Consider the following 25,363-nt stretch of genomic DNA (forward strand, 5'->3'; position numbering starts at 1 on the left):
AGCGGGCTGGGGGTGGAGGAGCCGCTGAGCAGCATGACCGAAGACACCAGCAGCCCCCTGAGCACCGGCTACAACACCCGCAGCAACAGCGAAGAGGTGGTAAACGAGCCCGGGGCTTCTCTGCGCGGCTCTGGGGAGCTTCCCACCGGCGGCCGCGGCCGAATGCGCACAGCCAGCGAGCTGCTCGTGGACAGGTGAGCAGAGAAGGGTGCACAGCGGGTGGCCCCCGAGGCTCCGAGCCGGTGCCGGTGCTGGGTGCTGGTGCCGTCCAGGCCTCTGCGCCAGGCCTGAGCCTGGTCCCCCGCAGGCGCGTGCACATTCCGGAGCTGGAGGAGGCGGAGCGGTTTGCGGCGGGACGGGGCCGGGCGCTGCGGCTGCTGGAGGCAGTGTACCAGTGCGTGGCTGCCCACTCGGAGCTGCTGTGCTACTTCGTCATCGTCCTCAACCACATGGTCACTGCCTCAGCCACCTCCCTCGTGCTGCCCGTGATGGTCTTCCTGTGGGCCATGCTCTCCATCCCGCGGCCCAGCAAGCGCTTCTGGATGACAGCCATCGTCTTCACCGAGGTGGGCGTCACTGGAGGGGTGGGGGTGGGGGTGGGTGCGGGCGCCACACTGACCTCTCTCCCCTGCAGGTCACGGTGGTCGCCAAGTACCTGTTCCAGTTTGGCTTCTTCCCCTGGAACAGCCACGCGGTGCTGCGGCGCTACGAAAACAAGCCCTACTTCCCGCCCCGCATCCTGGGCCTGGAGAAGAGTGACAGCTACATCAAGTATGACCTGCTGCAGCTCATGGCGCTCTTCTTCCACCGCGCACAGCTGCTGGTGAGTGCTCACATGCACACACCTGCACACATAGGTAGACACATGGGAACGCATACACACATGTGTGCACACACACAGCCATTCTGTTCCAGGAAGCAGGCAGGACATAGTGGGTCCCAAGGTGGGCCTGGCCATCTCACCCAGCCCAGCGTGGCTGCGCCAGCCTCACCAACCTGCCTCCCTCCACAGTGCTACGGCCTCTGGGACCATGAGGACCCCCCACTGTCCAAGGAGCAGGACAGGAGCAGTGCAAAGGAGAAGGGGGCTGAGGAGGAGCCAGCCCTGCCCGCACCCCAAGAGGAGCCAGGAGGGGCGGCCAGGCCCCCTGCTGAGGACAACGTCCAGGTGGAAGCGAAGGGTGGGCCCCTAGAGCCTGGCGACAAGAGGCGCATCAGCCTCCGTTTCAGGAGGAGGAGGAGGAAGGAGAGCACAGAAACCAGAGGACAGGCCATTGGTACGGGGGCCCACCCGGTGGAGCCGCTGCCCCCCCACGTCCCTCACACCCTCTGTTGATGACCCTGGGGAGGTCCCTGCACTCGGTTTGGTCTCTACAAAGTGGGCTGCCTGCACTGGAAGCTCCTTGGGGTTTTTTGGGGATGGTCAGGAGTCTGAGCTGGGCCAGCCCGTGCCATGCGGGCTCCAATGTCAGCAGCGGCTGCTCCCCACAGAAGGCAAGGAGGAGGAGGAGGAGGAGGAGGCGGTGGCAAGGGCAGCGGCCTTGCGGAGAGAGAAGAGGCGGAGTCGCCCCCGGGAAAGAGTGAAGGTGCTGGGGGTCCAGCTGCAGAGCTTCTGCCTGTCCCTGTGAGTGCCCAGCTGGGAGTGCCCAGGCGAGGGTGAGAGGGAGGAGCAGGGCCTGGACTGAGCCTGCCCGCCCGCAGGGCCCGGAGCGTGTACCGGCCCGTGCGGCGCTTCTTCCAGGACATCCTGCACACGAAGTACCGGGCCGCCACCGACGTCTACGCGCTCATGTTCCTGGCCGACGTCATCGACTTCATCATCATCATCTTCGGATTCTGGGCCTTTGGGGTGAGCTGGGTCTCGGCCCTGGTGAGCCCAGGCCCCGCGGCCTCCCCAGCACCCCTGACCTCTGCTTTCCCGGCCACAGAAGCACTCAGCAGCCACGGACATCACGTCCTCCCTGTCAGACGACCAGGTGCCCGAGGCCTTCCTGGTCATGCTGCTGATCCAGTTCAGTACCATGGTCATTGACCGCGCCCTCTACCTGCGCAAGACCGTGCTGGGCAAGTTGGCCTTCCAGGTCGTCCTGGTGCTGGCCGTCCACCTTTGGATGTTCTTCATCCTGCCTGCCGTCACCGAGCGGTGCGTGCCAGGGCGCAGGCCCCACCCAGACACAGGTTTTGTGGTGCCCGGTGGAGGCAGGGTTGAGGGGTGGGCACCCTGACCTCTGACCTGGCCTCCCGGTCCCATCCAGGATGTTCAGCCAGAATGCGGTAGCCCAGCTGTGGTACTTTGTGAAATGCATCTACTTCGCCCTGTCCGCCTACCAGATCCGCTGCGGCTACCCCACCCGCATCCTCGGCAACTTCCTCACCAAGAAGTACAACCACCTCAACCTCTTTCTTTTCCAGGGGTGAGTGTGGCTGGCCTGGGGGGCTGGGCTGGGGTGGGGGTGGACTGTCCTCCCTTCCAGCCCTCCTGACGGTGCCCCGGCCTTGGGCAGGTTCCGGCTGGTGCCATTCCTGGTGGAGCTGCGGGCGGTGATGGACTGGGTGTGGACGGACACCACGCTGTCCTTATCCAACTGGATGTGCGTGGAGGACATCTACGCCAATATCTTCATCATCAAGTGCAGCCGAGAGACCGAGAAGGTGTCTGGGGGGCACTGGCCACTCACCCCCACTGGGGTCCACTGCCCACACAGCAGGAGTCCAGAGAGCACTGTCCTAAAATCCTCCTGGCGGCGAGAAAGGGCTCCTTCCAAGGGGACGGTGGCTGAGGCTGCCTCAGGGGTGGCCCAACCAGAGGGGCTGGAGCCGACGCTGGGCAGGAGAGGTCTGGCCTCTTGGGCCCTGGCTCACTGTTGTGGGTCACAGAGTGAGCACTGACATGTTAACTGGGCTTTTGTGCTTTCTCATCAGTTTTATTGATAAAATTCACGTATCACTAGGTGGATGGTTTCTAGTATATTCAAATCTCCACAAGCATCTGCACAGTTAAGACCACACTCATCATACAAACAGAAACCCCAGCCCCACCAGCAGTCAGTCCCCGGCCCCCATCCACCCTCTACACTGATGTGCCTGTTCCTGTCATGCCAGCTGCATGGACCCATAACACATGGCCTTCGACAACTGGCTTCTCTCAGCGCAGTGTGGTCCAAGTTTATCCATGCAGCTGTACCAGTTTCTTCTCATGGATGAGTAGGAATCCATTGTGGTTGACTTGTGTACGTCCTAAAAAAAAAAAAGCCTCCACAGCCTTTTCATATTTCCTGGGTGTGCACTTAGGAGTGGAGCCGTGTGTCTCTGGGAGCCCCGTTCCGAGCCCTGTGGGTGTGGTGTGGAGGGACGCCAGCCTGCTTGCCCCACGCCCTCACGTGTCCTGGCAGGGTGGGGGCGGTGTCTCACTGTGCTGCTTGTTTCACCTGGTGACTTCTGTTTCCCATCAAGCATCTTTCCCTGTACTTGTTGGTCACCTGTGTATATTGTCTTTGGAGAGACAGTCTGTCCAGGTTTCTCCCCGGTTCTTACTTGGATGGGTTTTTGTCATTGTGAGGGCTCCTTATATATTCCGGACACTAGACCCTGATCAGATAGATTTGCCCTGAAGGCATTTACTGCTTTGTCTCCTATTTGAGTTCATCTTTGTCAAGGATGTGGGTGACCAGTGCCCTCTGTGGCAAAGGCTTTCCTTCCCCACAGCCTCAAGGTGAAAGTCTAGTTCTGGCTTTGGGCTCTACTCCCCACTCAGCTGTCTTCACCACTATGGCTTCAGTTTCAACGTATAGTCAAGGCTTGACTTTGTGGGGTCACAGGGGAGCCTGAGACCACGATGCCTTCTGCCAGGCCCCAGCACAGGGCCAGGCGGGTTACCTGTGTTCCCCCCCCACCCCCAGAAATACCCGCAGCCCAAGGGGCAGAAGAAGAAGAAGATCGTCAAGTACGGCATGGGCGGCCTCATCATCCTGTTCCTCGTGGCCATCATCTGGTTCCCACTGCTCTTCATGTCCCTGGTGCGCTCTGTGGTCGGCGTCGTCAACCAGCCCATCGACGTCACCGTTACCCTCAAGCTGGGCGGCTACGAGGTGAGCATCATGAGGGGGCCTGGCTTCATGTGGCTGCTGGTGGCGGGGCTGGGGGGCCTCTCCGGGCTCCAGGTCACCGTGTCCCCACCGTCAGCCCCTGTTCACCATGAGCGCCCAGCAGCCGTCCATCGTGCCCTTCACGCACCACGCTTACGAGGAGCTGTCCAAGCAGTTTGACCCCCACCCGGTGAGTGGCCCCCTGTGTGTCTGCCTGGGGTGGGAGGGGGGCCCGGCTGCTCCCCACTGAGATGCCGCCCTGTGCCTAGCTGGCCATGCAGTTCATCAGCCAGTACAGCCCCGAGGATATTGTCACAGTGCATATCGAGGGCAGCTCCGGGGCGCTGTGGCGCATCAGCCCGCCAAGCCGGGCACAGATGAAGCGGGAGCTGTATAACGGCACGGCCGACATCACCCTGCGCTTCACTTGGAACTTCCAGAGGTGTGTCCTGGAGGGGCCCCCCATCCTGCGCTTCACCTGGAACTTCTGGGTGGGGGGCAGCCCCAAGGGGTCACACACCCCACAGGGTCACACTGTGCCCCTGCCATAGGGACCTGGCCAAGGGCGGCAGCGTGGAGTACACCAACGAGAAGCACACCCTGGACCTAGCCCCCAACAGCACCGCCCGGCGGCAGCTGGCCAGCCTGCTGGAAGGCACCTCGGACCAGTCCGTGTGAGTGGGTGGGGGGCCGGGCGTGGAGGCCACAGGAGGGCTGGACCAGGCCTGACTCCCTGCTTCTCCCCACAGGGTCATCCCCCACCTCTTCCCCAAGTATATCCGTGCCCCCAATGGGCCTGAAGCCAACCCTGTGAAGCAACTGCAGCCCAGTGAGCGGGGCAGGGGTTCCGGGTGGGGGTGCTGACCACGGCCTCGGCCCTGGACACGTGGGGGCCCTGACACCTCCTGGTTCCCACCTAGACGAGGAGGCTGACTACCTCGGCGTGCGTGTCCAGCTGCGCAGGGAGCGTGTGGGCACGGGGGCAGCTGGCTTCCTCGAGTGGTGGGTCATTGAGCTGCAGGACTGCCAGGCCAACTGCAACCTACTGCCCATGGTCATCTTCAGTGACAAGGTCAGCCCACCCAGCCTGGGCTTCCTGGCCGGCTACGGGTGAGTGTGGCGAGGTCAGGGCGGGATGGGGTGCAGGCCAGCAGCAGCCCCAAGGCTCACTTGCCCACCCACCTGCCCCCAGCATCATGGGGCTGTACGTGTCCATCGTGCTGGTCATCGGCAAGTTCGTGCGCGGCTTCTTCAGTGAGATCTCACACTCCATCATGTTCGAGGAGCTGCCGTGCGTGGACCGCATCCTCAAGCTCTGCCAGGACATCTTCCTGGTGCGGGAGACGCGGGAGCTGGAGCTGGAGGAGGAGCTCTACGCTAAGCTCATCTTCCTGTACCGCTCGCCGGAGACCATGATCAAGTGGACTCGCGACAAGGAGTAGAGCCGCCGCGGGTGGAGTCAAGGCCCCGGCCTGATGCTGCTGTCACAGGAAGCCGCGGCCCGCCCGGCGCAGGACTGCTGGCCCTTCCCGTTGTCCCCCACCCCCACGCGTACTGTAGTTTTCTAATTAAAACGTTTTTATTTATACAAACGGGCAATCACATGCCACCTGCCTGGCCTTGCCTGCCTTCCTGCTCCCGGGTAGCCTCCTGTCCCAGGCGCTGGTCCGCGAGCTCAGCTCTCGCCCGTCCTGGCCTCATCTTCGCTGTCCCCCAGCAGGTACTCCTGGACCTCCTGCTTGGCTGTGGCCCTGGGGGAACTGCACGATAGAAACTGACACCCAGAAGGACCCCTCCTATGCTCCCTCCCCCACAGAACAGGCAGTACCTCTGGCTACGAAGCTGGGCCTCGGACAGGATGTAGGGTGGCAAGGGCTCCAAGGAGGACTGCAACAGAGAGTCAGCACAGGCAAGGGGCTGCGTGGCACAAGGCTGGCCAGTGCCCACCTGTCCCTCGCCCGGGAGAAAGATGTCCGCTCACCAAGTCCTTCATGTTCACACGGCAGCCGTAGCACAGCTGCTCCATCACCTGGGCCTGGGGGTCCTCCCTGCAGAGCACAGCTGGACTGAGCGCCTGGCCCTCAGTGAGGACCCCAGGGCACACCCATACCATGCAGCCCTGAGGTGCCGACCACAGCGGGGTGGGGGGCACGACAGGACGAGGCAGGGACTCACCTCCTGCAGCAGCCGGGGACCCCGCCCATCCCGGCACAGCAGCAGGGCCTGGCAGCCACCCCAGCCTGTGCGACAGGGGGCTGCACCTGGGGGAGATGTGAGGTCTGAGCCCCAAAAGCCGTGGCACTGTCTGCAAACGGAGAGAAGCAGAGGGGGTTTGGGGGGCCACAAAAACCCAAGGGCACTCATGGTGCCCTGCCCCAGCACCGCACAAGGTGAGGACGGACCGGCAGTGTCGACGTCCAGCGTGCACATGCAGAGCAGGCAGCGGGGGCCAGCGGCAAAGCCGTCCCTGGGCGCCTTGACCAGCTTCTCGCTTGTCCTGGGGGGTGGGGACAGGGCTCTAAGACACTGCTGGCTGGGGGCTCTACCCCGCCAGTGCCCCCCCCACCCCCAGTACCCCCACACACCCACCTGTACACGGTGCTGACCGTGGAAGGGAACTGGGCCTGCAGTCTGAGGATAAAGGCCTCCATCAGCCGGTGGATGCTGGCCTTCTCGGGCGCCTAGGAGCAATGAGACAAGGGGGCAGCTGTGGGAGGGGCCCCACCTCAGAGGAGTGTGGACCCAGGGCTTCACAGCATCAGCCCTGAGAGTCTGCTGTGGAGCAAGCCAGGTGCCCCACTTCTAGAGCGTCCACACTGTTCAATCAGGCACCGTGACAGAGCCCATCCTGCCCCTCACCCCACGCCCACAAGCCCCCACTCTGGGAGGGCGGGGACGCCCCACGCAGGCTCCACTACAGCAAGGGGCATGCACGCTGCCCACCTTGGTGTCCAGGGCCGGCGTGTAGACGGAGGGCACGGCAAACAGGTGGTTGTAGAAGGCGACCTCCTTCAGCGTGTGCTCGCGCATGGGCCGCACCACCACCACATCACCATGTCGCTCGTCTGAGAAGCCCTGAGGGCGGTGAGGGGGACAGTGTTCCTCGCTGTACTCAGCTGTTCCCACTCGCTGGGGGGTCCCGAGCTCTCCCTGCCTCCTGGGCGACCCCTGGGCAGCTTGCAGGCGCACCGTGTCCCAGGCCAGGAAGGCCCCTCTCCCCAGCGCCAGGCTGGTCATGAGCTTGATGGCCAGGCGGGTGCAGCTGTCCCCTGTCATGACCTTGGAGTAGCCGTGGTTCCGGGCCACGTGGAGAATCAAGTGGGTCCTGTGGATTGAGGCAGGAGGTCTCAGGAGCCCAAGCAGGCAGGCCCAGAACTCAGGGGGCAGGGCTAGGCGGACTCACCGCAGGGTCTGCAGAAGCTCCTCCTTGGCCGTCAGCGTCTTCACCGAGTCAAACAACCTGGACAGCGCCTGGGTCTGGGTGGTCGTGGGCAGCCCACCGGGGCTGTGGGGATCCTGGGAGCAGTGCTGGCTCTGCCGCTCCACCCCATCGACCCCCAGTGCGTGCTGCTGCTGCAGGAAACTGTCCACGGCCGCCTTGTAGGCTCCCTCCGTCCCCACCGGCTCCTGGGCAGAGCAGTGCAGCACAGAGGGCGGCAGGCGGAACACCTGCAGGAGGGCAGGGCTGTGAGGCCCACCTCATGTGGGGAAGCAGACCCGTACCCCTCGGGGACACCCAGTAGTCACCCCAAGGCCTTCTAACAGGGACAGCCCGCCCACCTCTTCCAAGGCCACAACATGCCACGGGAAGCCAGTGGTCTGCAGGATCAGCTTCACCTCCGCCAGGGTTTTCGCTCTGTCCTCGGGGCTCTGGCCGCAGGCGGCTCCCTCTGAGAACCACAGGCGGAAAAAGAGAGGCTTAAAGAGACGCAGACAGTGGTCAGGACCAACAGCCCTGGGGACAGCGGTCTCTGAATGCTGACCTGTCTCCTCGAGGGGCATTTTCAGAGTGGCTGGTGAGTTCTTTGCGCATGGGGTGGAGGCCGGAAGGGCAGGTCCCCTCAGGCAATGAACTCGCCCTTCTCTTAGTGCCCTGGACCCTGTGGTGGACACTCAGCAGACATTCCTGCCCAACCCTGGACAGTCTGAGACTTAAGACGGCAGCAGTGCTGTCCACCAAACACGCTGTCTCCAGAGAAATGCCCCCAGGAGTGCTTCCTGTGGGCACAGTGCCAGTGGTCAGCAGGCCCACCCAAACACCAGGGCCCAGGAGGAGACGTACCATCAATGTAGACAACCCCTGGCACGAAACGCAGCCTCTTGGCAGAATCTCGACTCAGGCCCTGGGGGGATGTGACAGGGCCTCAGCTCCAAGGCCAGAAGCCACCAGACACTTTGCCGCAGAGACTCTGCTCCTTCCAGACCAACGGCCCCCAGGAAAGGGCAGCAGTGTCCCCTGTGCCATACCGGACTCCACGCAGGCCCAGAGAGAGGCTGCACAGCCCAACATGCTTCAAAGCAGCCCTGCCTGGGGTATCTCTGCCCCCCTCCAAGTAAAACCTGCCCTCAAAGCCTGTCTGTGCCTCCTGGAAACACCCCGAGAAACCCCTGCCAAGCCCCTCAGACCACTCAGAGCAAGAAGAGACCATGACAGCAAGGCGTCTCTGGTCACGGGGAAGAGCACCGCCGGGTGTGGGCTGGGGGAAGGGGGATTGGTCTCACAACCTCCAGCCAGGTTGAGGGGACCGGGAGGCAAGGGCAGAAAACCAAGCACAGAAGTGCCGCCTCCAGGAAGCCCTGGTACAGGCCACACCACCGCACCTTAGAGGGCACGCAGGGATCCAGGTATGTGCCAAGCTAGTCAAGGCCTCACAAGCGCCCCAGGGCTACCAGGAGGAGTCCCACTGCCTCCAGTGCCCAAAGCGGGCCTGCGGATGGGCCAGAGCACAGCCCCCATGCCCCCTGTCTCTCCACTGACAACCCCTAAGGCCCTGCCCCTGCCTCTCCGAACCTCCGTTTAAACTGCTCAAGGAAGTCACCCTGACCCCTGCCAGGACCGAGCCCTTCCATGGCCCCCGGGGCACCTGCTCTTGCTTCAGTGTCTTGTTCCGGACACCCTCCCTGGACCAGGGGAATGCCCCTGGACACCTCGAGGGGCGCTTTACCCTGGTGCTACAGCCTGTGCTGTCCAGCAGCACATGTCTGCAGTCGAGCAAAGGGACAGGGCGCTAAACCTGAACATGGCTGGGCACTCCGCACACCACTCCGGGGCCAGCGTCCACGTGCCCACATCTGAGAGCCCCAAGCATCCTGGCTGGGGAGGGGACTTTTCTCTCCAGCCTCAAGCAAGAGTCCCTTGGTGCCAGCCCCCCACACTGGCTAGGCGTGGCCTGGGGGCAGGAAGACAGTGTGGAGACATACCTCAAGGACCTGCCAGACCATGGAGCTCGACGAAGGCCCCCCAGACCACGCCAAGAGCACCTGCAGAAGAAGGAACATCACTGGGGGCACTGCACCTCCAACACAGCCCTCCCTCTCGGCCCACGGATGTCTCCGGACATGAGTGCCCCCGGAATCCAGATGTGCGCCCGTGGGAGGGGCTGGCACGATGCAGCTGGGACAGGCCGCCTGCGACGGGGGCGCCACACCCTACCTTCTCTCCTGGGAAGATCAGCCGGTTCTTCCCCAGCATGGCTCTGAACTTGTGGACGTACAACGCCTTGAAACAGTCCCTGCAACACAGATTCCAGCAGCTGCCGCAACACAGCCTGGGCCACCCACCAACACTTTGCAGACTGACAGCCTGACAGTCCACCAGGTTACGTTTTCTTTTAGCAACTTCCACCCTTTAAGCAGTGTCCTGACATCAAGGCTGTGCCCAAAGATGGGTGAGGGGAGAAAGGAAAAAAAGAAAAGAAAGGAAAAAGGAAGAGAGACAGAAAGGAAAAAGAGGAAAGAAGGGAGGAAAGAGAAGAAAGAGAGAAGAGAGACAAGCAGAGAGAAAGCAAGCTCCCTCCCCAGCAACCCAGCAGGCAGCCAGGTGGAGCAGAGGGGCCTAAGCAGAGGGGAATAGAGGGAAGCAGAGGGACCTGAGCAGAGGGGAGCAGCGCTGCCCCAGACAGCGGCCAAGCCTGGGGCTGTGCCCCCACAGCATTTTCTTCTTCCTGGTCAGACGATCTAGTGTCACAACAGCCCCCAACACAGAACAGGCCCTGCTTATGAACAGCTGACCAAACACTCCGTGGAGGCTTTGTGGACAGTAACTTAACAGCAGAACACTGAGGCTCCAGGGACCCCAGGGGATCGCCACAGGGTGACTCCTGGAAGGTCAGGGCCCTGGGAGGTTCCTCGTGCATACATGGATGCTCACGATGGCAGAGAGGACCCTGCGGCTGCCACAGCCGTGCCCCCTCCAGCACCGTGAGGCCCCAGAAACCACGCTCTCCCTCTGGTCAGGAGAGGCAAGGGCTTCCTACATGCTGACCTTCTCCACCAATGAGGAACTTGCTCAAAACCCAGACTGCCAAAATCTACAACCTGGAAGATCAGCCTGCCACCTCTTCCCAGATGAAGCAAGCGGGGAAGGGGAGCCCTGGGCCCAGGAGGAGTCGCTGTGGCCTCTCTCCTCCTCATTGGGGAGCTCTCCAAGCAGACTGGAGAGAACATCATTTCCAGATGCTCTTATGTGGTTAAAGCAGTGACTTTTGTATAGAAAACATATTTCCTGACAGCACACAGTAAGTCTACTCGCCGCCCCCCCCCAAAAAATGGGCAACTATGAGAAAGTTTGTAGAAAACAACTTATTTCATCCCTTTGGCTTCTTTTTCAGAAACTTAGTTAAGTAGAGTCTGATACTCTGCGAGACCAATTTAAAAATGCGAGCTCATCAAATAATTCGACGTGTTTGTTTGCTATGCATGCCACATCACCAGAATTTCATAAAGCAGGCGCTGAGCCTGACCCCTGTGGAGCTATGGACCCCATGAACATGACCAGACACTGAAAGTTATGATTCACAGGCAACATGACAGGGCCACAGACAGCTTCAGACTGGATGGAGCATGCTAGGCCTCTCTGGGACCAACCCCTGCTCCTGTCCAGAGGTCCCCCCACAGATTGCCACTGGTGGTCTAGTGGCTAAGAGTCTGTGCTCCCAATGCAGCGGCCTGGGGTCCATCCCTAGTCAAGGAACTAGATCCCACATGCCTCAACTAAGACCTGATGCAGCCAAATAAATCAAACAAACAAAAAAAGAAACCGAAAAACCCCCAAAGGTGCCCCCACAGCTGGGAGGTCAGAACCCCCCTTTCCTCTCTCTCTCTCTCACAAGTAATACAGGCAACACACAGAGCGTCTGCCAGAGCACCCAGGGTGCTCCAAGCTGCCCATGAATACATTCCAGCTGCCCTGAAGAGCTCTTCTTGCCTGCACCACACTCCTCTTCACCTTCGCTCCCAACTCTCTCTGTAAGCTCCACCCGGACCTTCCTGCCACCTGATGCACGCCTGGATGATGGGAGAACGGCACTCACACAAGAACCGACACTCATAGCCATACACACACACTCACCCACCCCTGGACATTAGGAGTAAAATGCTTTCAAAAGCAAGAAATAAAGCCACAGAAATGGAGGTAGTCCTGGTTACTGAAACCATGTGTGCCGGGTCACCTCCCATCTCCAGGCCTCACCTGCAGAAGGCATCTCCAGCCCGGATCACCACCACAGGCAGGCCTTCCTTGCACTTCACACACTTCTGATCCCGGGTTCTGAGGCATTGGGAGAAGAGAGACCAGGACACTGATTACACGCGCTCAGGGGCTTCAAGGAGGCGGCAGCCGGTTTCTCATCCCAAGCTGTTGTACCAGACAGGCTATGGTTGGGGGTGGGGTGGGGGGGTGCTGCACCTCACAGACCGGACCTTCTATCTTCTCCAGACTACCCCTCTGAGGAAATACCAGGGCCCTAAGGGGATTTCAATTCGTTAAAGCCATCTCAGTGGGCTCAGTCTCTTAGGGGTGGCACGAGAAGAGAGACAGCTCGCTCTGGGAGACCCTAGAGGGGAAAACTGGAACCAGAGTGCAGAAGCGGCCGGGAGGCCGACTTTCCTCGCCGAGTAAAAAGTTTGGTCAGAGGCGAAACCATTCCACTGGCTACAAAAATTAGAGGTGAGAGCGCGAAATGTTCACCACGGGCTTGCCAGGCACTCCCCGGGTGCTGAGGAGCGAGGTCCACCCCACACCAGAGATTCCTGGACTCCCAGGACCCGCCTTGGGCGGTCTCCGGGCTTCCCGGAGCGTGGCCCCCAAGACCGAGCGCAAAGCGCCCACGGGCTGGCCCTCGGGGCAGGGCTCGCCGCTTGCCGGAGAGTCGGAAAGGAAGCGGAGGGTACAGCTGCCCAACTTTTACCCAAGCCGTGGAGGCGGCGGCCCCTTGGGGGCGGACTCCCGGTACTCCTCAGACATCTCGCACATGGCCAAGTCGCCTCTCAGACAGCTTCGACGGCAGAGGCGGGGCGCATCCTGACTACGTCACCTAAGCGCCGGCGTGAGGGGCGGTCGCTCCATATGACGCAACATGGCGCCGGCGCAGCCGTGACGCTCGAACCGGGGGCGGGCGCTCCTTATGACGTCAACTCAGCGCCGGCGCGGCCGCGACGCGGAGGCCGAGCCGGGACAGGGGCGGTGGCGGTGGCGGCGGCGGGCCGGGCCCCGGGATGGCGATGTTCCGCAGCCTGGTAGGCTCGGCTCAGCAGCGACAGCCGCCGGGCGGGCCCGCGGGCGGCGACAGCGCCCTGGAGGCGCAGTACAGCTGCCCCATATGCCTGGAAGTCTACCACCGGCCCGTGGCCATCGGCAGCTGCGGCCACACGTGAGTGCGCTGGCCTCCGGGAGGCCGCGGGGTCGGGCACCGCCGCGGGGAGGTCTGAGGCCACCCCAGCGCAGTCCCAGCGCGCGAGGACTTGAGGGGCGAGGGGCTCCACGCGCAGCGCCGTTTCTGCCCTCTGGGCACGTCCATCCGCCTCAGCCCAGCGTCTTGCCCGCCCGCCCCGGGCGCTCGACCCCGATCACCCCGTCAGCAGACAGGGCCGACCTGCAGCTCTGCCCGGTCTCGGGTGCCAGGAGCCGCTGACGGCCTCGGCAGGCCTTCCTGGGAACTCAGAGGGCAGCGGGCGCGACGTCTGTACCAGTCGCCTAACATCTGGTCCCGTGGAGACCGGGGTGGGCAGTTGTAAATAAATGCTTTGTGGCTTTTGATGTCAACTATTTTTTGGATCCGCTGTCAGCTTGTCTTGACTGCAGAGGAGAGGAGTTCCCTAAAGTTTGGACAAAGGCTTGCTTGGAGTCTGGTGCTGTTTTGTTTTGATAGAGAACTTGGGTCACCATGGGTCACTGAGCAGCCAGGCAAGCTGACCCTCGGGGGACCAGATGCCACACACCTTGCTAGGGTTTCAAGCTGCGCCAGGGCCGGTTGTTTCAGAAACACAAAACCTGAGGATGTGGCTCTTCTCCCAGCAGAGAGCTGCACTCATGTCTTCTGGGAGCTGCCAGCCTGGTTGGGAGGGGCCTGAGATAAGAGTGTGTAGTCTCCAACTCTCCAGAAGGCTGACTAACACAGCTCTTGAGTGAAATTAGCAGGGTGAGAGAGGAGACAGGAGGGCTTGGCTGCCCGCATAGCTGCTGAGGAGGTGGGGCCGAGGTGCACCCAGGATAGTAGGAGGCCCCAGAACATTTTGCAAACAAAGGCAGCTGGCCTAGGAGGTTCTTGATGCAAAGAGGGAACTGGAACTGCCAGGTGTGTATGCTGTGTATCCTCAGGCTGCAGGACAGTGTCAGGAGTCGGGAAGCCTTCACACACACGCAGTGCAGGCGGCACAGACACCCACCTGCGCACCCTGGGAGAGCGCTGCTGACTAGTCCCGAAAGCGCTGTGCCTCACTTTTTCATGCTGTTTGTGACATTTTGGCAGGGGCAGCCTTTGAACAGCACCTCTCTCGTCAACACACATCAGTGGGTGTTGTCACAGTGTGTTCAGCTTCTTCCATCCAATCATTGAGAGAGCTGCAGAGCTTGTCTTGGGGCCCAATTTTAGAAAGCCTTTCCTGGGCTTAGGATTTTTATCAACACTCACCCAGCCCTAGGCACAAACCTTTTTTCCCAAATAAGTCTTTTTAGAATACAGAACTACACAAACTGCTGTGAAAGCATATTCTTCTATAATACCCTCTCCCCACACTTTTCTTGGAAGAATCAGACCCCTCTCCTCCTGTTCCTGAAGCTGGTCCTGCAGCAGCCTCTTCTTCAGCTTCTGCCATAAAAATATTTTCTTCCTGACCATACCTGCCGATGTAAACCTCCTGGCTGTTTATCTCTGCTGCTTACTTTCCATAAGTTTCTTGTCCGATGTTTTGAAGGCATGTGCGCAAACGAACACAAAAGATTTAAAGACACACCTTTCCTTTTAAATATCTGCTGGTGGTCTGGTTATCCACCTCACCCCACAGCTACCTGACTAAGCAGTTTCCTTCCACAAAATAGGTTTTCTGGAGGTGACAGCAGCCCTGCCTGGGCCTGGACTTCTGCTCCAGCACCAGACAGAAGAAGACAGGTCACAGGGAGGGCTTTCCAGCAAGAGCCCAGAGGCAAGGGGGCTCCTCAGTGGAGACTGGAAGCGCTCCCAGGAAGTCCCCAGAGGAAGCCAGTGATCTGTCACACTCAGGGGACGCCCTGGGCAGTAAGCCGCATCTGGAACCAGAAGCCACCTGGCTGTTTCTAACGCTCTGACGAAGCCTCCCCTAGTGCCAGTGTATTTGGGCCAGAGTTCTGCCTGGGCTGCCTCCAGCCACTGTGCCTCTTCTGTCGCCCTCTGGTCAGTGCCGTCACATTGTCCCCCGCTTAAGTGTCCCCACGTGCAGTCTGTTAACGAACAGAAGTTGTAGAAAAACTGGCACACTCATGTGTAAGGAGATGCGTAGGGAATGGTGGTAACAGACATTTTCTGAGTCCTCCCTGCTTGCAGAGGCCTGAGAGACAGGTGCCGTTACTCTTCCTGCACAAGGAAAAGGCGATCACGGCGGCCGAGGGCAGTTCCCAGGTGTGCAGCAAAGCCAAGGCTGGAGCTCAGGCTGCTGGGCTATGCCAGCCTCTCAGCCCCTGTCACTGAGGCCCCTTCTGCGGCCACAGCCCCCAGCACCCGTGGGCCAGTGCCTGCAGAGACCCGGGACTGCCGAGCATTTACCAGCCTGGAGCGGGCTTCTCTGTGCAGTTCGCAAGGCCTCTGTCCTCCGGCTCAGTGGCCTGAGAGGCTTGGGTCCCAGGCGGCCCCCCTGTGTCTGTGCAGGGGGTGACCAGTGGGGGCAGCACTGGAGCAATGGCCCCACGAAGAAGAGGCTCTGGCCAGCTGATGGGCCTCCCCCCCACCCCCCAACCAAGTCTCCGTGCACCTGCGAGGGCAGGGGCCATGCTGCACCTCATTCTGCCCCTGGCTCCTTAGGGAGTAAGACACGAGCTGGCAGTGCAGCGGGCGGGTCAGGCAGGGCTTGTCCTGCTTCTGGAACCACAGCTTCCCTGCCTCCCCTCCCCACCAGGCGCCCCTCTCCCGACCCAAGGCCAGTTTGTCCTGAGTACACTCTCAGCCCAGCGCTCCGTGAGCTTCCTCGAGCTCCTTGTGGCTCAGGGGACACATCCCCTCCCTGAAAGCACACAGAGGTGGCTGCACGGAAGCCAGCGTGCAGGAGAAGGGCCTCTGGATCACCTGAGATGCCACTTCCTGAGAAGAGGTGAAAGTATGCGGCAGAAGGACAGGGACCTTCTCAGCTGGGCTGTCTGTGCCCCTAGAAATGTCCCGCAGCCCCACCTGCCTGACGCCTGTGGAACAGTGCACCCCGATGCCCAGCAGGGTTTGTGCAGGCCGCCAAGGTGCCCCCTTTCTTGCGGGGCTGAGCCTGTGCGCTGTGGACAAGGCCCCGGTCTCTGCTGAGCATACCCCTCGGTACTTCCTACAAGGCTGGACTGAGCTGGTCCTGAGATCAGGCTCTCGGTCCCTCTTGTCCCCACCTGAGAGTGTTCGACCTGCAGCGTGTGCTCTTCCTCAGCACAGGACTGGTTGTGAACACAAGCTGCCGTGGCCAAGCACCCTCAGGTGCAGGACACGGCACCTCCAGAGACATGGCTAAGAGCTCAGAGCCGAGAGGAGCCTGGGCGCCTGGGCACAGCCCCTCTGCCACCACGCCTCTGCTCAGGCCCGGCCCAAGACCTACTTGCCTGGGGACAGGGCATTTCCCAAGGCTGGTGATGCTCCCTGGCCAGCCTTGGCCCTGCTCCATCCAGTGAGTACTGGGCCCTGGGGCCCTGTGGTTTCCTCTCAGCACTGGGGGTTAGTGATTTTACCTCCAGACTTAGTGTGTGGAGGGACTCCAGGGTCTCCCAAGCTGTCCTGGAGCCCCCGAGGTGTTGTCATCACCTGTGGCAGTAAGATGGGGGGCCCTGGCCCTCCTGCAGCCAGTGCTCTTGTTGGGACCAAGTCTGGGGGCCAGCACAGGACCGGGGGTCCGGCTGCAGTTCAGGAGCCCACAATGGGGCAGAGACAGGGTCGTCTTTCAGCCAGACGGTGCCTGCCCCGCCCACAGGCCCCGCACAGAAGCACCTGCTGACATAGGGGCGCGCAGCCCTCAGGCCCGTGTCCTCCCTGCAGGTTCTGTGGGGAGTGCCTCCAGCCCTGCCTGCAGGTGCCGTCCCCGCTGTGCCCACTGTGCCGCCTGCCCTTTGACCCCAAGAAGGTGGACAAGGCTGCCCACGTGGAGAAGCAGCTCGCGTCCTACAAGGCACCCTGCCGAGGCTGCAGTAAAAAGGTACTGGCTGGGCTCCTAGTGGGTGCGCGGGGCAACCGGGCTCAGGCCACCCCCTGGTCCTGTTGAGCAACCTGCTGCTCCACTCACTTCCCGAGCATGGCCCAGGCTCTGGGTTGTGGCTGATGCGGGGACAGGGGCTGAGCTGAGCCCACCCTAGACGCAGCCTAACACCCCAGTGACCCTCGCGCTGCAGGCGGTGACTGAGGCAGGCCCAGGCCCACCTGTCCCTCCAGCACCCGAGCCCCCCAGCCCGCCTCACGCCCGCTGTTCCCGCAGGCAGGCGCACCACCTTGCAAGTGACCCAGCCTGGGAGCGGAACGTGATGTGAGGTTTTCAGATTCCACCGTTGCTCAGGTTAACAGGTTAACTCTCCTGAGTCACCACAGTAGGAAGTGGCCCTGGTTGCTCTGTCCTCAGGGTGAAAGGTCTGAATGTCCAGGGGCCTCCTTCGGGCTCTCGTGCCCCTCCCTCCCAGCCCAAGAGCAGCGTGAGGCACCCCCGCGCTCGGTCTGTGTCGTGGTTCTTTCCACACAGGCAGGATCAGAGGGTCAGGCCTTGCGCAGCATCCCCAGCCCTGGGCAGAGGGGGGCCAGGCTGGTGTCAGGAGGCCCTCCCCCTGTACCCCTGGCCCCGGGTGGGTGCTCTTAGAGGCCCCTGCCCTGCCCCCGCCCCCTGGTTCCTGTTGTGCCACCTAGGAGGGCTCCCCGGGCCTCTTCCTTTTCCCACTCATTCCTGCCTGCCCTGGGCAGCCAGCACTCCCCTGCCTTGCCCTGTTCTGAGCTGGTTCCACCTCTGGCCAGAGTGGGCAACCTGGTAACCGAGAAGGTTGTGTCACAATTCCTTTCCTACTTCTTGGTAAGGAGTTTTCAGCACATCTGACTGCCTAGAATTTTGTCTGCTGGCTCCCATTATGAGTGGTAATTTTTCACAAATAAACACCCTCCTATGGGACTTCCCTGGTGATCAGTGGCTGACTCCACGCTCCCAATGCAGGGGGCCTGGGTTCGGCCCCTAGTCAGGAAACTAGATCCTACAAGGGCCAGCTAAATATCCCAAGTGGGGCAACTAAAACCCAGAGCAGCCAAATCAATCAGTTAAACAAACAACTCTCCCATGTACCCCAGCTCCCCAGGGGCCCTGTCAGGGCTGCTCTCTGGAGGCCCCCTTCCCCCTGCACGACCACAGCGTGAGCTGTGAGCGCCTGCTTCTGGGTGCGGCTCCGCAGCCCTGGGTACATCAGCCTCTTTCTCCAGCCGAGGTGCTGGCCAGGGTGTCAGGAGCCAGGGGACCCTGCCCTCTCTCTGCCCAGGTGACGCTGGCCAAGATGAGAGTGCATGTGGCCTCCTGCGTGAAGGTCCAGGAGCAGATGGCCAACTGTCCCAAGTTCGTCCCTGTGGTGCCCACGTCCCAGCCCATCCCCAGGTAGGCCCCGCGCAGGTCATCCTCTGTGGGCAGTTTCTGGCCTACGTCACAGGGTGGGCATCGTGGCTCTGCCCTGAGGAGGTGGGAGGGCTGCTGGGCCCCCTGTGGAGGGCCTCAACCCCTGCAGGTGGGGACCCAGAAGGGCCTGGCCTGGGCCACCTGTCACCTCCCTGTGGGGTGCACAGTCCTTAGGCTGGGGCTGGACAGACACCACTCTGGGTGGGCAGCCACGTCAAGGAAGGAGAGACTGGGAGTTACTAGGTGGGAGGTCCTGGTGGAACGTGCAGAGGAGGGCAGGGGCTCCACAGCAGGGCCCACGGTGCGGGGGAGGGCGAGCCTGCAGGGCCGTAGGAGGGCGGGCAGCACCACTCACCCCTGCCCCCGCCCCAGCGCCGTCCCCAACAGGTCCACCTTCGCTTGCCCTTACTGTGGCGCCCGCAACCTGGACCAGCAGGAGCTGGTGAAGCACTGCGTGGACAACCACCGCAGCGACCCCAACCGCGTGGTAAGCCTGCCCTCCCCCAGGACCCTGCTCCCCACATGCAGGGCCTCCCAGGCCCCGTGGGCTCACCCCCCACCCCCCGGCTCTGTCCCAGGTGTGTCCCATCTGCTCGGCCATGCCCTGGGGTGACCCCAGCTACAAGAGCGCCAACTTCCTGCAACACCTGCTCCACAGGCACAAGTTCTCCTACGACACCTTCGTGGTGGGTGACCCGCCTTCCCCCCTGCCCCCCCAGTGCTGGTGGTGGGCGGGTCCGCAGGGCCACTAGAGGCCTGGGGCTCTGAGCTGTGCAGAGTGAGCCCTTCACCCACGGGCCAACCATCTGCTCACTCGGGGCTCCTCTGGGGGAGGCGCCATCGCAGAGGCACCGTCTCCCTGGTTTTGCACTGAGGCCTGGGGACACAGACCCTCCTTGGGGACGGGCCCCTCCAGTGCCTACTGGAAAAGAGCCGCATCCCACCTGCAGACGCTCTCCTCCTGTGTGCCCCCAGGCCTGCTCTTCCTGTCCCCCGCCAACCTCCAGGCACCTGGCCTTGTAGGATCCTGCCTCCACTCCACCCGCACCTGGTCCTGATGGTAGAAACACGGGGGTGCTGGCTTCCCCCCTGCGCCATCCTTGAATCTGGGGGGAAAGGACAGCTCTCGTTCCTCTCATTCACTGCGCACAGTCTGTCCAGCCCTCCATCACTGGGCGCAGTGTCCTCAGGGCAGCTCGCTGTGTGGACTTAAGGGCAGCCAGACCATCCCCACTAGTTGCCACAAGGTGCCTAGGACCCCATGACCATGAGGGCTGAATGGAGGCAAGGCAGGGGGGACTGGATGCTGGTCTGTCTGAGGTGACCGGGCGGGGGTGGCCCTGAGAGACCATGGCGTCCCGCCCAGCTCCGCCCCTGTCTTCCAGGACTACAGCATCGACGAGGAGGCCGCCTTCCAGGCCGCCCTGGCCCTGTCTCTCTCCGAGAACTGACGGTGCCACCACCGGCTGAGCCTTCCCACCTCCAAGGACAGAGCCCGCCAGCTCCTGCGCTCAGACCCACCTGGGAAGGCGCCTCGAGGGCCGGGCAGAACTGCATCGCTGCCAGAGGAGAGGCTGCGTCCCCACCGCCTGCGCTTCTGCTGAGCGCCACTGGCTCCTCGGTGCTCTGGCTGAGCAGGTGGCCTCGCGGGGCAGCCACTGGGGCAGAGTGCGGCCCCTGTCCGTGTCTCAAAGCCATGCTGTCCTCCCTGCCGAGAGGACCCTTCAGGCCCCACCACGTCGGCAGGCCCCGCCACCCAGCAGGGACGCGCGGGGGGCCCAGCCCAGCACCTGGCAACGCTTCCCCCTTGCGCGCTCGGTACTGGCTTTTGTGATACCTAGAGGTTCCGCACTTTTCTATATTATCCAGTGTGATGACCTTTTCACGTTTTCTAGAGCAAAGACAGAGCAGTTACCCTTCATATTGCAATATCTGTGTTTGACTAGGAACAATAGTATTTTTATGGGACATTTACAAAATTATATTTTTTAAAAAAAAACAATCAAAAATGAATGGTTGTGGGATAGGTGGGGGAGAGGAGAGATGGGACAATGGCTGTGCGTGGGGACCAAGGTGACCATGTCCCCAGGTCACCTCGCCATTCCCCAGGGTCCCTGTGATAACAGCCACAAGAAATCCCAATGTCTGGCTACTTGCGGAGGCAGCCAGGTCTGCTCCTGGCCTCCTGCCTGGGTCCCGGCCTCAGCCCCACTGTCACTGTTCTGAAGCTGACCGCCTCCCCCCCCAGGCAGGGCCATCCCCAATGGTGGCAGAACACGGGGGCCAGGGCAGTGGCTGGTCAGGCCAGAAAATGCTCACTGGCACCTTCGTTTGGTTCCTGGCGTAAATTATTGCTGTCTTTAAAAAAAAAAAATTAAATAAAACGTTTCAGAGCATCTCAAGCAGCCTGACCAGTGCATTTCCTTCAGCAAATATTAACAGCAGAGGGCTGGAGTGGGGTCAGGAGACCGTCCTCTGCTGCAGGCCTGTGGGCATGTGTCCTTCCCCAAGGAGCTCCACCTCAGAGGCTCCCACAGCCTGCCCAGGCAGCCTTCCAGGCTGTGCCCTCAGCATGTGCCCTCACTCCCCAGCCCAGGAGCCGGCCCTCCTCTCAGACATCCATCCAGGGACGGTGGTCTCAGGCCAACATCAATGCCAGGACCCCCTGCTGTTTCCAAGTCACCGCAGGCCTTTAAAACATGAATGAGAACCCCATGTGGTCAGGGTCCTGGTGCCCCTGCCAAGCTGTCCCTGCCTGCCTCCCCTGCCTGTGCCCTGGACCCTGCCCCTCAGGAGGTGAGGCTCCCGCTGACCGTGGCAGGGCTGACAAGCAGAGGCCTCCATGAGAAGACCGTCCTGCCTGGGGCACAGTTAGCCGCTATGGAAAGCCTCCCTCAGGAGCCACCAGCACCCCCCCCCCCCACCGACCACCCTCTGACCCCACTGGCCACAGATGCCACCCGCCAGCCTGTCCTTTCTGCTGCCTTCCAGAAGAGGCTGTGACGTGGTCCCGGGGGCCACCCAGGCCTAGCCTCAGCTTCCCCGGGGCTGGTGGGAAAGAGCGTGGCGCTGAAGTCCCGCTCCTGCAGGAGGCTGAGGGGCTGGGGTCCAGCCCCCTGTGCACAGCCAGGGGAGCCTCAGGGTGGCCCTGGCCAGTCCCCCAGGGCCTGGAGCCAGCGGGGGCAGCGCGGGGACCGCCCAGCTCCAGAGGCCAGGTGCAGACACCGCCCTGCATCCTCCCCGCCAGCCCAGCACCTCACTCGGCCGTGACCCTCCCCTGCCCCTGGCAGTCGTCAGTGCTGACCCCTCTGGGGCTGGCCACCCTGTCCTTGTCCAGGACCTGCCGCTCTCCCTCTCGCTCAGAGCTGCCAGCATGTCGTGTCTGGGACACGTGTGATTCTGGGGTCACTGGGCCTGTGTCCCAGCCCCAGGTCAGCCTCCAGCCCTGGGAGTGGGGCTGAAGGCAGCTACATTCTCCCCCCCTCCTGGACACAGCCAGCCTGGTCAGCCACCCACAGGCCGCCTGGGGAGGACGGAGCTGCTCTCACATGCCCCTCATGACACTTGGTGCCTACAGGGTCCTAGGGGCAACCTTGGGGCAGCCTCAGCAGGTCCTGACCTCACAGTGCCCTCAAGGAGGCGACGCCCGGGTGTCTGTCCCCGAGTCTCGCCCTGTAGAGGCCTCAGCACCCACCATGTCAGCACATGACCAAGGGCTCCTGGCCACAGCAGAATTGGCAGTCCCCGGAGGTGACGCCCAGGCTGCAGCGCCTCCTTCTGGACTCTCTCCGACATACCCGAGTACCACACGTCTGCCCATGAAACATACTCCCTGGAAGGAGCCTTGAACTCCCTCACCACAAGGCAGTGGGGACTGATGGGCCCAAAGACACCTCCACACAGTGGGCCTGAGGCCACATCCCCAGCAGCGTGTGATCAACACCTGTTGGCAGCAAGCTTCCATGCCCAGAATCCGTGGTAAGCCCTGTTCTTCGGCCCAGCCAGCTGCCAGAGCCAGGACCCGACCAGGAGGAGCTGCCCTCGCGATCACAGAGAAGAGAGCTGCGCCCCGTGGCCCTCCGGCCTCTCCCACAAGCCGCTGGGAACGAGGGCCCAGATGGGGAAAGGGCTCTGAGAGGGTGCTGTGGAGCCCAGAGTTGGGAATTCGGCTGTGCACCAGCAGACACTCCCCTGCAAACCCCGGCCCACCTGCGGAAGCCTGACCGCGGTGACACACGGAACAGCTCCTGCAGCATTACTCGTGTGCACGCCAGAGTGCAGGCCTGCACGCACTCACACATCCGAGCACTGACACATTGTACATGTGTGCGTCCCTCCTCAGCCCCACATTACCTGTGAGGCTCAGCACCCGGTGACACACCTAGTGTGGGTCAGGGTAAAGGTCAGGGTCCCCTCCCTGAAACCCCACGTCACACAGCATGTGTTTGGTGAACTCCTCCCCCCATTTAAGAACCAGTATCACCTCTAACAACCAGCCATCTAGAGGGACCCTGCAGCTGTCAGCAGCTGTGAGCCCCTTCTAGGGGTGACCACACACACATACTGGCCACCAGCCTGAGCCAGAGCCCTGGGTCCATGACTTTGGACAGCCACGAGGATGCTCCAAGGCAGGCTGTCACAGCCATGCCCTCATGACAAATATGCTACACACCAACACAGGGGCCACACCACCAGGGCAAGTGCCCTGAGTCCTGGGACAGCTGAGCCCCAGCTGCAAGGCCAGGTTCTGAGTGGCATTCTGAGCCCCAGAGCCAGGCCCACTGCAGGGCCAGGTACCTTCACCTAGGTGTCTACACTCGAGAGATCCCTGGGGAGGGGCATGCCTGGACCACATCTGACACTTTTCCATCTAATCTGACAGGCATCCTGAGCCCTGACCACAGACCCAACCTCGCCCAGGCACTGTGGGGGAGGGCGAGAGCGTCCCACCTGGCCAGCCCTTGGGCTGCATCTAACAGGGAGGGGCTTTCCGCATCGGGCCACGAAACCCAATTAGTAGAAAATCCAGGCTCAACGGAATACAGGTGCACAAGCCCAGAGCCACATTGTAAAGCACAGGAAAGAACAAAACCCACCTGTAAAAGAAAGAAAACACCAATGTAGGAGGAATTGTAACAATCTTACTTGGGCTCTGCTGGCTCAGTGTCTGACAGAGGCAAGCGGGCGGGTGGCCACAAGCTGACGTCGCCAAGTGTCAAGGGCAGACCCCGGAGTCCCTGCAGGTCCTGCTCTGGTGGGGAGCACCATTCCAGGAGGCCGGGGGGAGTGGGCTTCCGACAGCGTAGCACAGGACCTAGCTGCAAGGCAAGGTGGTCATACTGAAGACAGAGGACACAGAGCAGAGTGAGGAGCTACTGCCTCCGACCTCCCAGGGCTGCACAGGTGTGAACAGGGCAGACACTTGGGTTCTCCTCTGTGAGTCCTATTCCAGTCTGGCCTGGACACAACCCTGAGTCACAGCCGAACAGAGAGTCTGTGTGACCACAGGAGGGCAGTTCTGAGCAGTAGGCAGGGACCTCAAACTTCCCTTTGGGTCACTACTCATGGAGGCCCTCGGAAAGGAGCACCCCACCCCAGAGTGTGCTCTAGGGTCCCTCGAAATCCCTGGGGTGTTTCCTGGATGAGATCAGCTGGTTCTCCATGGGAGTGCGCAAGTCCCTCTGGGGACTAAGGTCAACCTGGAGTGGCCACACAGTGGTTTACTGAGCGAGGAAGGATGTTGTGGGTGCAGGGTTGGCCTGGGTATCTGCAAGTGTTATCTACATCTGGGAAGAGGAAAAGGAAGGGAAGGTACACACGGAAAGCTTGAGGCCACGGGAGCGATAAACAAGCAGAAGGCAGCCACATGTTCTCTGAAATGCATGCAAATGGCAACATGGTGGTAGGCCAGGTGATGGGAGAGACAGACATCTTCTCCCATCTTGCCCCACCTGTCTGTCCTTCCATGAGCCCTAACCAAGCAACAGACACCCTGAATGAGGCTGGAAGTGCCAGTCCCAGTCCCACTGTCACCTAACTCAGCACTTTTTCTTTTCTGCAAAACTGAAGGCATGTAAGACCCCGTGTGACTCAGGCCTCCCTCCCCACATCTCTCTGAGGCTCCTCTGTGGACTCCCCACCACCTCCACTTGCCCCCAGGCTCCTGGCTGGCAAAACACCAGGCTGCACGTGGCACCTGCGCCTCTCAAGGCAGGCGTGCTGCACAGCCAGGGAAGTGTCTGGCAGTTCTCAGGGGCCTGGCAGTGTGTCCCTCCACCCCTGCCAGAGACCGACCCCTAAACTCATAAAATGTCCACATCAGAAGGGACCAGACATGCAGGCATGGCTGGCTGTCAGTGGCACTGAAAACTCCAAAAGACACAGAAGGTGAGGCTGCCTGGGTTACACAGACTAGGCCGCAGCAGCAGGTACATGCACTGCCCTCTCACTGCACTTCCCACAGCTACCTGTCTGAACCCTCGGAATTCCAGAATGCCAGGCAATGTCCTTTCTCCCACCAAATGAGCTTTCTGAAGCCAACTGCTAAAGTGCTGTCTTATGTCTCCTCCCACTGGGAGAGGGCCACTCTCCCCTAGGCCGGTCGAGCCGCTGGTCACCACTCTAGCGAGTCAGCAGGGTCAGCTCTGAAGTTCAGGGCTGGCACTCATCAGACCTACCTTTGCGGGTTTGCTCAGGAGGCGGAGCGGGTTTATAACTGGCTTGGAGCAGGTTCTCCGAGGCTAGGCTCTGCTCACGCTCCCACCACAGGGTGAACTGAGCCCAGCTCGGCTTCCGCCCAGCCCTGACCTCCGCCCTTCAGCCCACGGCGAGTGGGCGCGCCAGGTCTCGGGGTCGGCGTGACTCATGGCACACGCCAGAGAAGTCCCGTGGGCTGGACACGCAGCCACGCGCTCCCTCCCCCGCGGCCCGCGCACCTGTCCTGGGCGTGGCCCGCGGCCCCGCCCCGCGGCCCCGCCCCGCGGCCCCGC

General features: G+C 61.7%; 3 protein-coding genes across 20 annotated transcripts in view; 2 read left to right on the forward strand and 1 right to left on the reverse strand.

The window, feature by feature from the left end:
* Positions 1-5,684, forward strand: part of PIEZO1 (piezo type mechanosensitive ion channel component 1 (Er blood group)) — a 64,370-nt gene extending 58,686 nt beyond the window's left edge. For all 3 annotated transcript variants that reach the window (XM_081511972.1, XM_081511970.1, XM_081511971.1), the window contains 16 exons: positions 3-194; positions 308-566; positions 635-823; positions 1,013-1,277; positions 1,492-1,624; positions 1,702-1,849; positions 1,929-2,143; positions 2,256-2,414; positions 2,505-2,652; positions 3,900-4,088; positions 4,183-4,275; positions 4,355-4,527; positions 4,637-4,759; positions 4,835-4,914; positions 5,006-5,195; positions 5,278-5,684. In XM_081511972.1, coding sequence (XP_081368098.1) covers positions 3-194; positions 308-566; positions 635-823; positions 1,013-1,277; positions 1,492-1,624; positions 1,702-1,849; positions 1,929-2,143; positions 2,256-2,414; positions 2,505-2,652; positions 3,900-4,088; positions 4,183-4,275; positions 4,355-4,527; positions 4,637-4,759; positions 4,835-4,914; positions 5,006-5,195; positions 5,278-5,527 — 2,806 coding nt within the window. In that variant the 3' untranslated portion in view covers positions 5,528-5,684. The remainder of the gene's footprint in view (positions 1-2; positions 195-307; positions 567-634; positions 824-1,012; positions 1,278-1,491; positions 1,625-1,701; positions 1,850-1,928; positions 2,144-2,255; positions 2,415-2,504; positions 2,653-3,899; positions 4,089-4,182; positions 4,276-4,354; positions 4,528-4,636; positions 4,760-4,834; positions 4,915-5,005; positions 5,196-5,277) is intronic.
* CTU2 (cytosolic thiouridylase subunit 2) lies at positions 2,904-25,340 on the reverse strand. 14 transcript variants are annotated; one of them, XR_014060080.1, is made up of 17 exons: positions 25,052-25,340; positions 23,520-23,692; positions 11,776-11,853; positions 9,739-9,817; positions 9,507-9,566; positions 8,368-8,428; positions 7,866-7,975; positions 7,489-7,754; positions 7,275-7,410; positions 7,029-7,160; positions 6,675-6,766; positions 6,488-6,582; positions 6,261-6,390; positions 6,067-6,133; positions 5,914-5,972; positions 5,710-5,836; positions 2,904-5,416 (listed from the first exon to the last, which is right to left on the reverse strand). XR_014060080.1 is itself a non-coding variant. In XM_081511979.1 (16 exons), exons 4-16 carry the CDS (start codon positions 9,775-9,777, stop codon positions 5,761-5,763), a joined length of 1,323 nt encoding a protein of 440 aa, XP_081368105.1. In that variant the 5' UTR covers positions 9,778-9,817; positions 11,776-11,853; positions 23,520-23,692; positions 25,052-25,340; the 3' UTR covers positions 2,904-5,760. The 14 variants fall into 14 exon arrangements, 6 of the variants coding, with proteins under 6 accessions (XP_081368105.1, XP_081368103.1, XP_081368101.1 ...); XR_014060081.1 differs by having other exon boundaries at positions 2,904-5,443; positions 5,700-5,836; XR_014060079.1 differs by lacking the exons at positions 23,520-23,692; positions 25,052-25,340 and adding an exon at positions 12,494-12,596 and having other exon boundaries at positions 2,904-4,081; positions 5,268-5,416.
* On the forward strand, positions 12,734-20,776 carry RNF166 (ring finger protein 166). 3 transcript variants are annotated; one of them, XR_014060082.1, is made up of 7 exons: positions 12,734-12,955; positions 16,778-16,934; positions 18,244-18,356; positions 18,747-18,861; positions 18,953-19,060; positions 19,350-19,621; positions 19,760-20,776. XR_014060082.1 is itself a non-coding variant. In XM_081511980.1 (6 exons), the coding sequence occupies exons 1-6, from the start codon at positions 12,801-12,803 to the stop codon at positions 19,823-19,825; spliced, it is 714 nt and encodes a 237-aa protein (XP_081368106.1). In that variant the 5' UTR covers positions 12,734-12,800; the 3' UTR covers positions 19,826-20,776. The 3 variants fall into 3 exon arrangements, 2 of the variants coding, with proteins under 2 accessions (XP_081368106.1, XP_081368107.1); XM_081511980.1 differs by lacking the exon at positions 19,350-19,621; XM_081511981.1 differs by lacking the exons at positions 16,778-16,934; positions 19,350-19,621 and having other exon boundaries at positions 12,734-12,914; positions 18,289-18,356.
* Positions 25,341-25,363: the final 23 nt, after the last annotated feature.

The sequence above is a fragment of the Giraffa tippelskirchi genome, chromosome 7 (assembly GCF_054371585.1).
Source record: "Giraffa tippelskirchi isolate mGirTip1 chromosome 7, T2T-mGirTip1v1.2.pri, whole genome shotgun sequence".
Classification (NCBI taxonomy): Eukaryota; Metazoa; Chordata; class Mammalia; order Artiodactyla; family Giraffidae; genus Giraffa; species Giraffa tippelskirchi.

Coding starts and splice junctions, on each gene's coding strand:
- CTU2 (XM_081511973.1), bottom strand. CDS start 12,558: ATGTGCGAGATGTCTGAGGAGTACCGGGAGTCCGCCCCCAAGGGGCCG. Junction 9,567..9,738: donor TGATCTTCCCAGGAGAGAAG/GTAGGGTGTGGC, acceptor CTTCTTCTGCAG/GTGCTCTTGGCGTGGTCTGG. Junction 6,391..6,487: donor GCTGGACGTCGACACTGCCG/GTCCGTCCTCAC, acceptor CTCCGTTTGCAG/ACAGTGCCACGGCTTTTGGG.
- RNF166 (XM_081511980.1), top strand. CDS start 12,801: ATGGCGATGTTCCGCAGCCTGGTAGGCTCGGCTCAGCAGCGACAGCCG. Junction 16,935..18,243: donor GCCGAGGCTGCAGTAAAAAG/GTACTGGCTGGG, acceptor CTCTCTGCCCAG/GTGACGCTGGCCAAGATGAG. Junction 18,862..18,952: donor GCAGCGACCCCAACCGCGTG/GTAAGCCTGCCC, acceptor GCTCTGTCCCAG/GTGTGTCCCATCTGCTCGGC.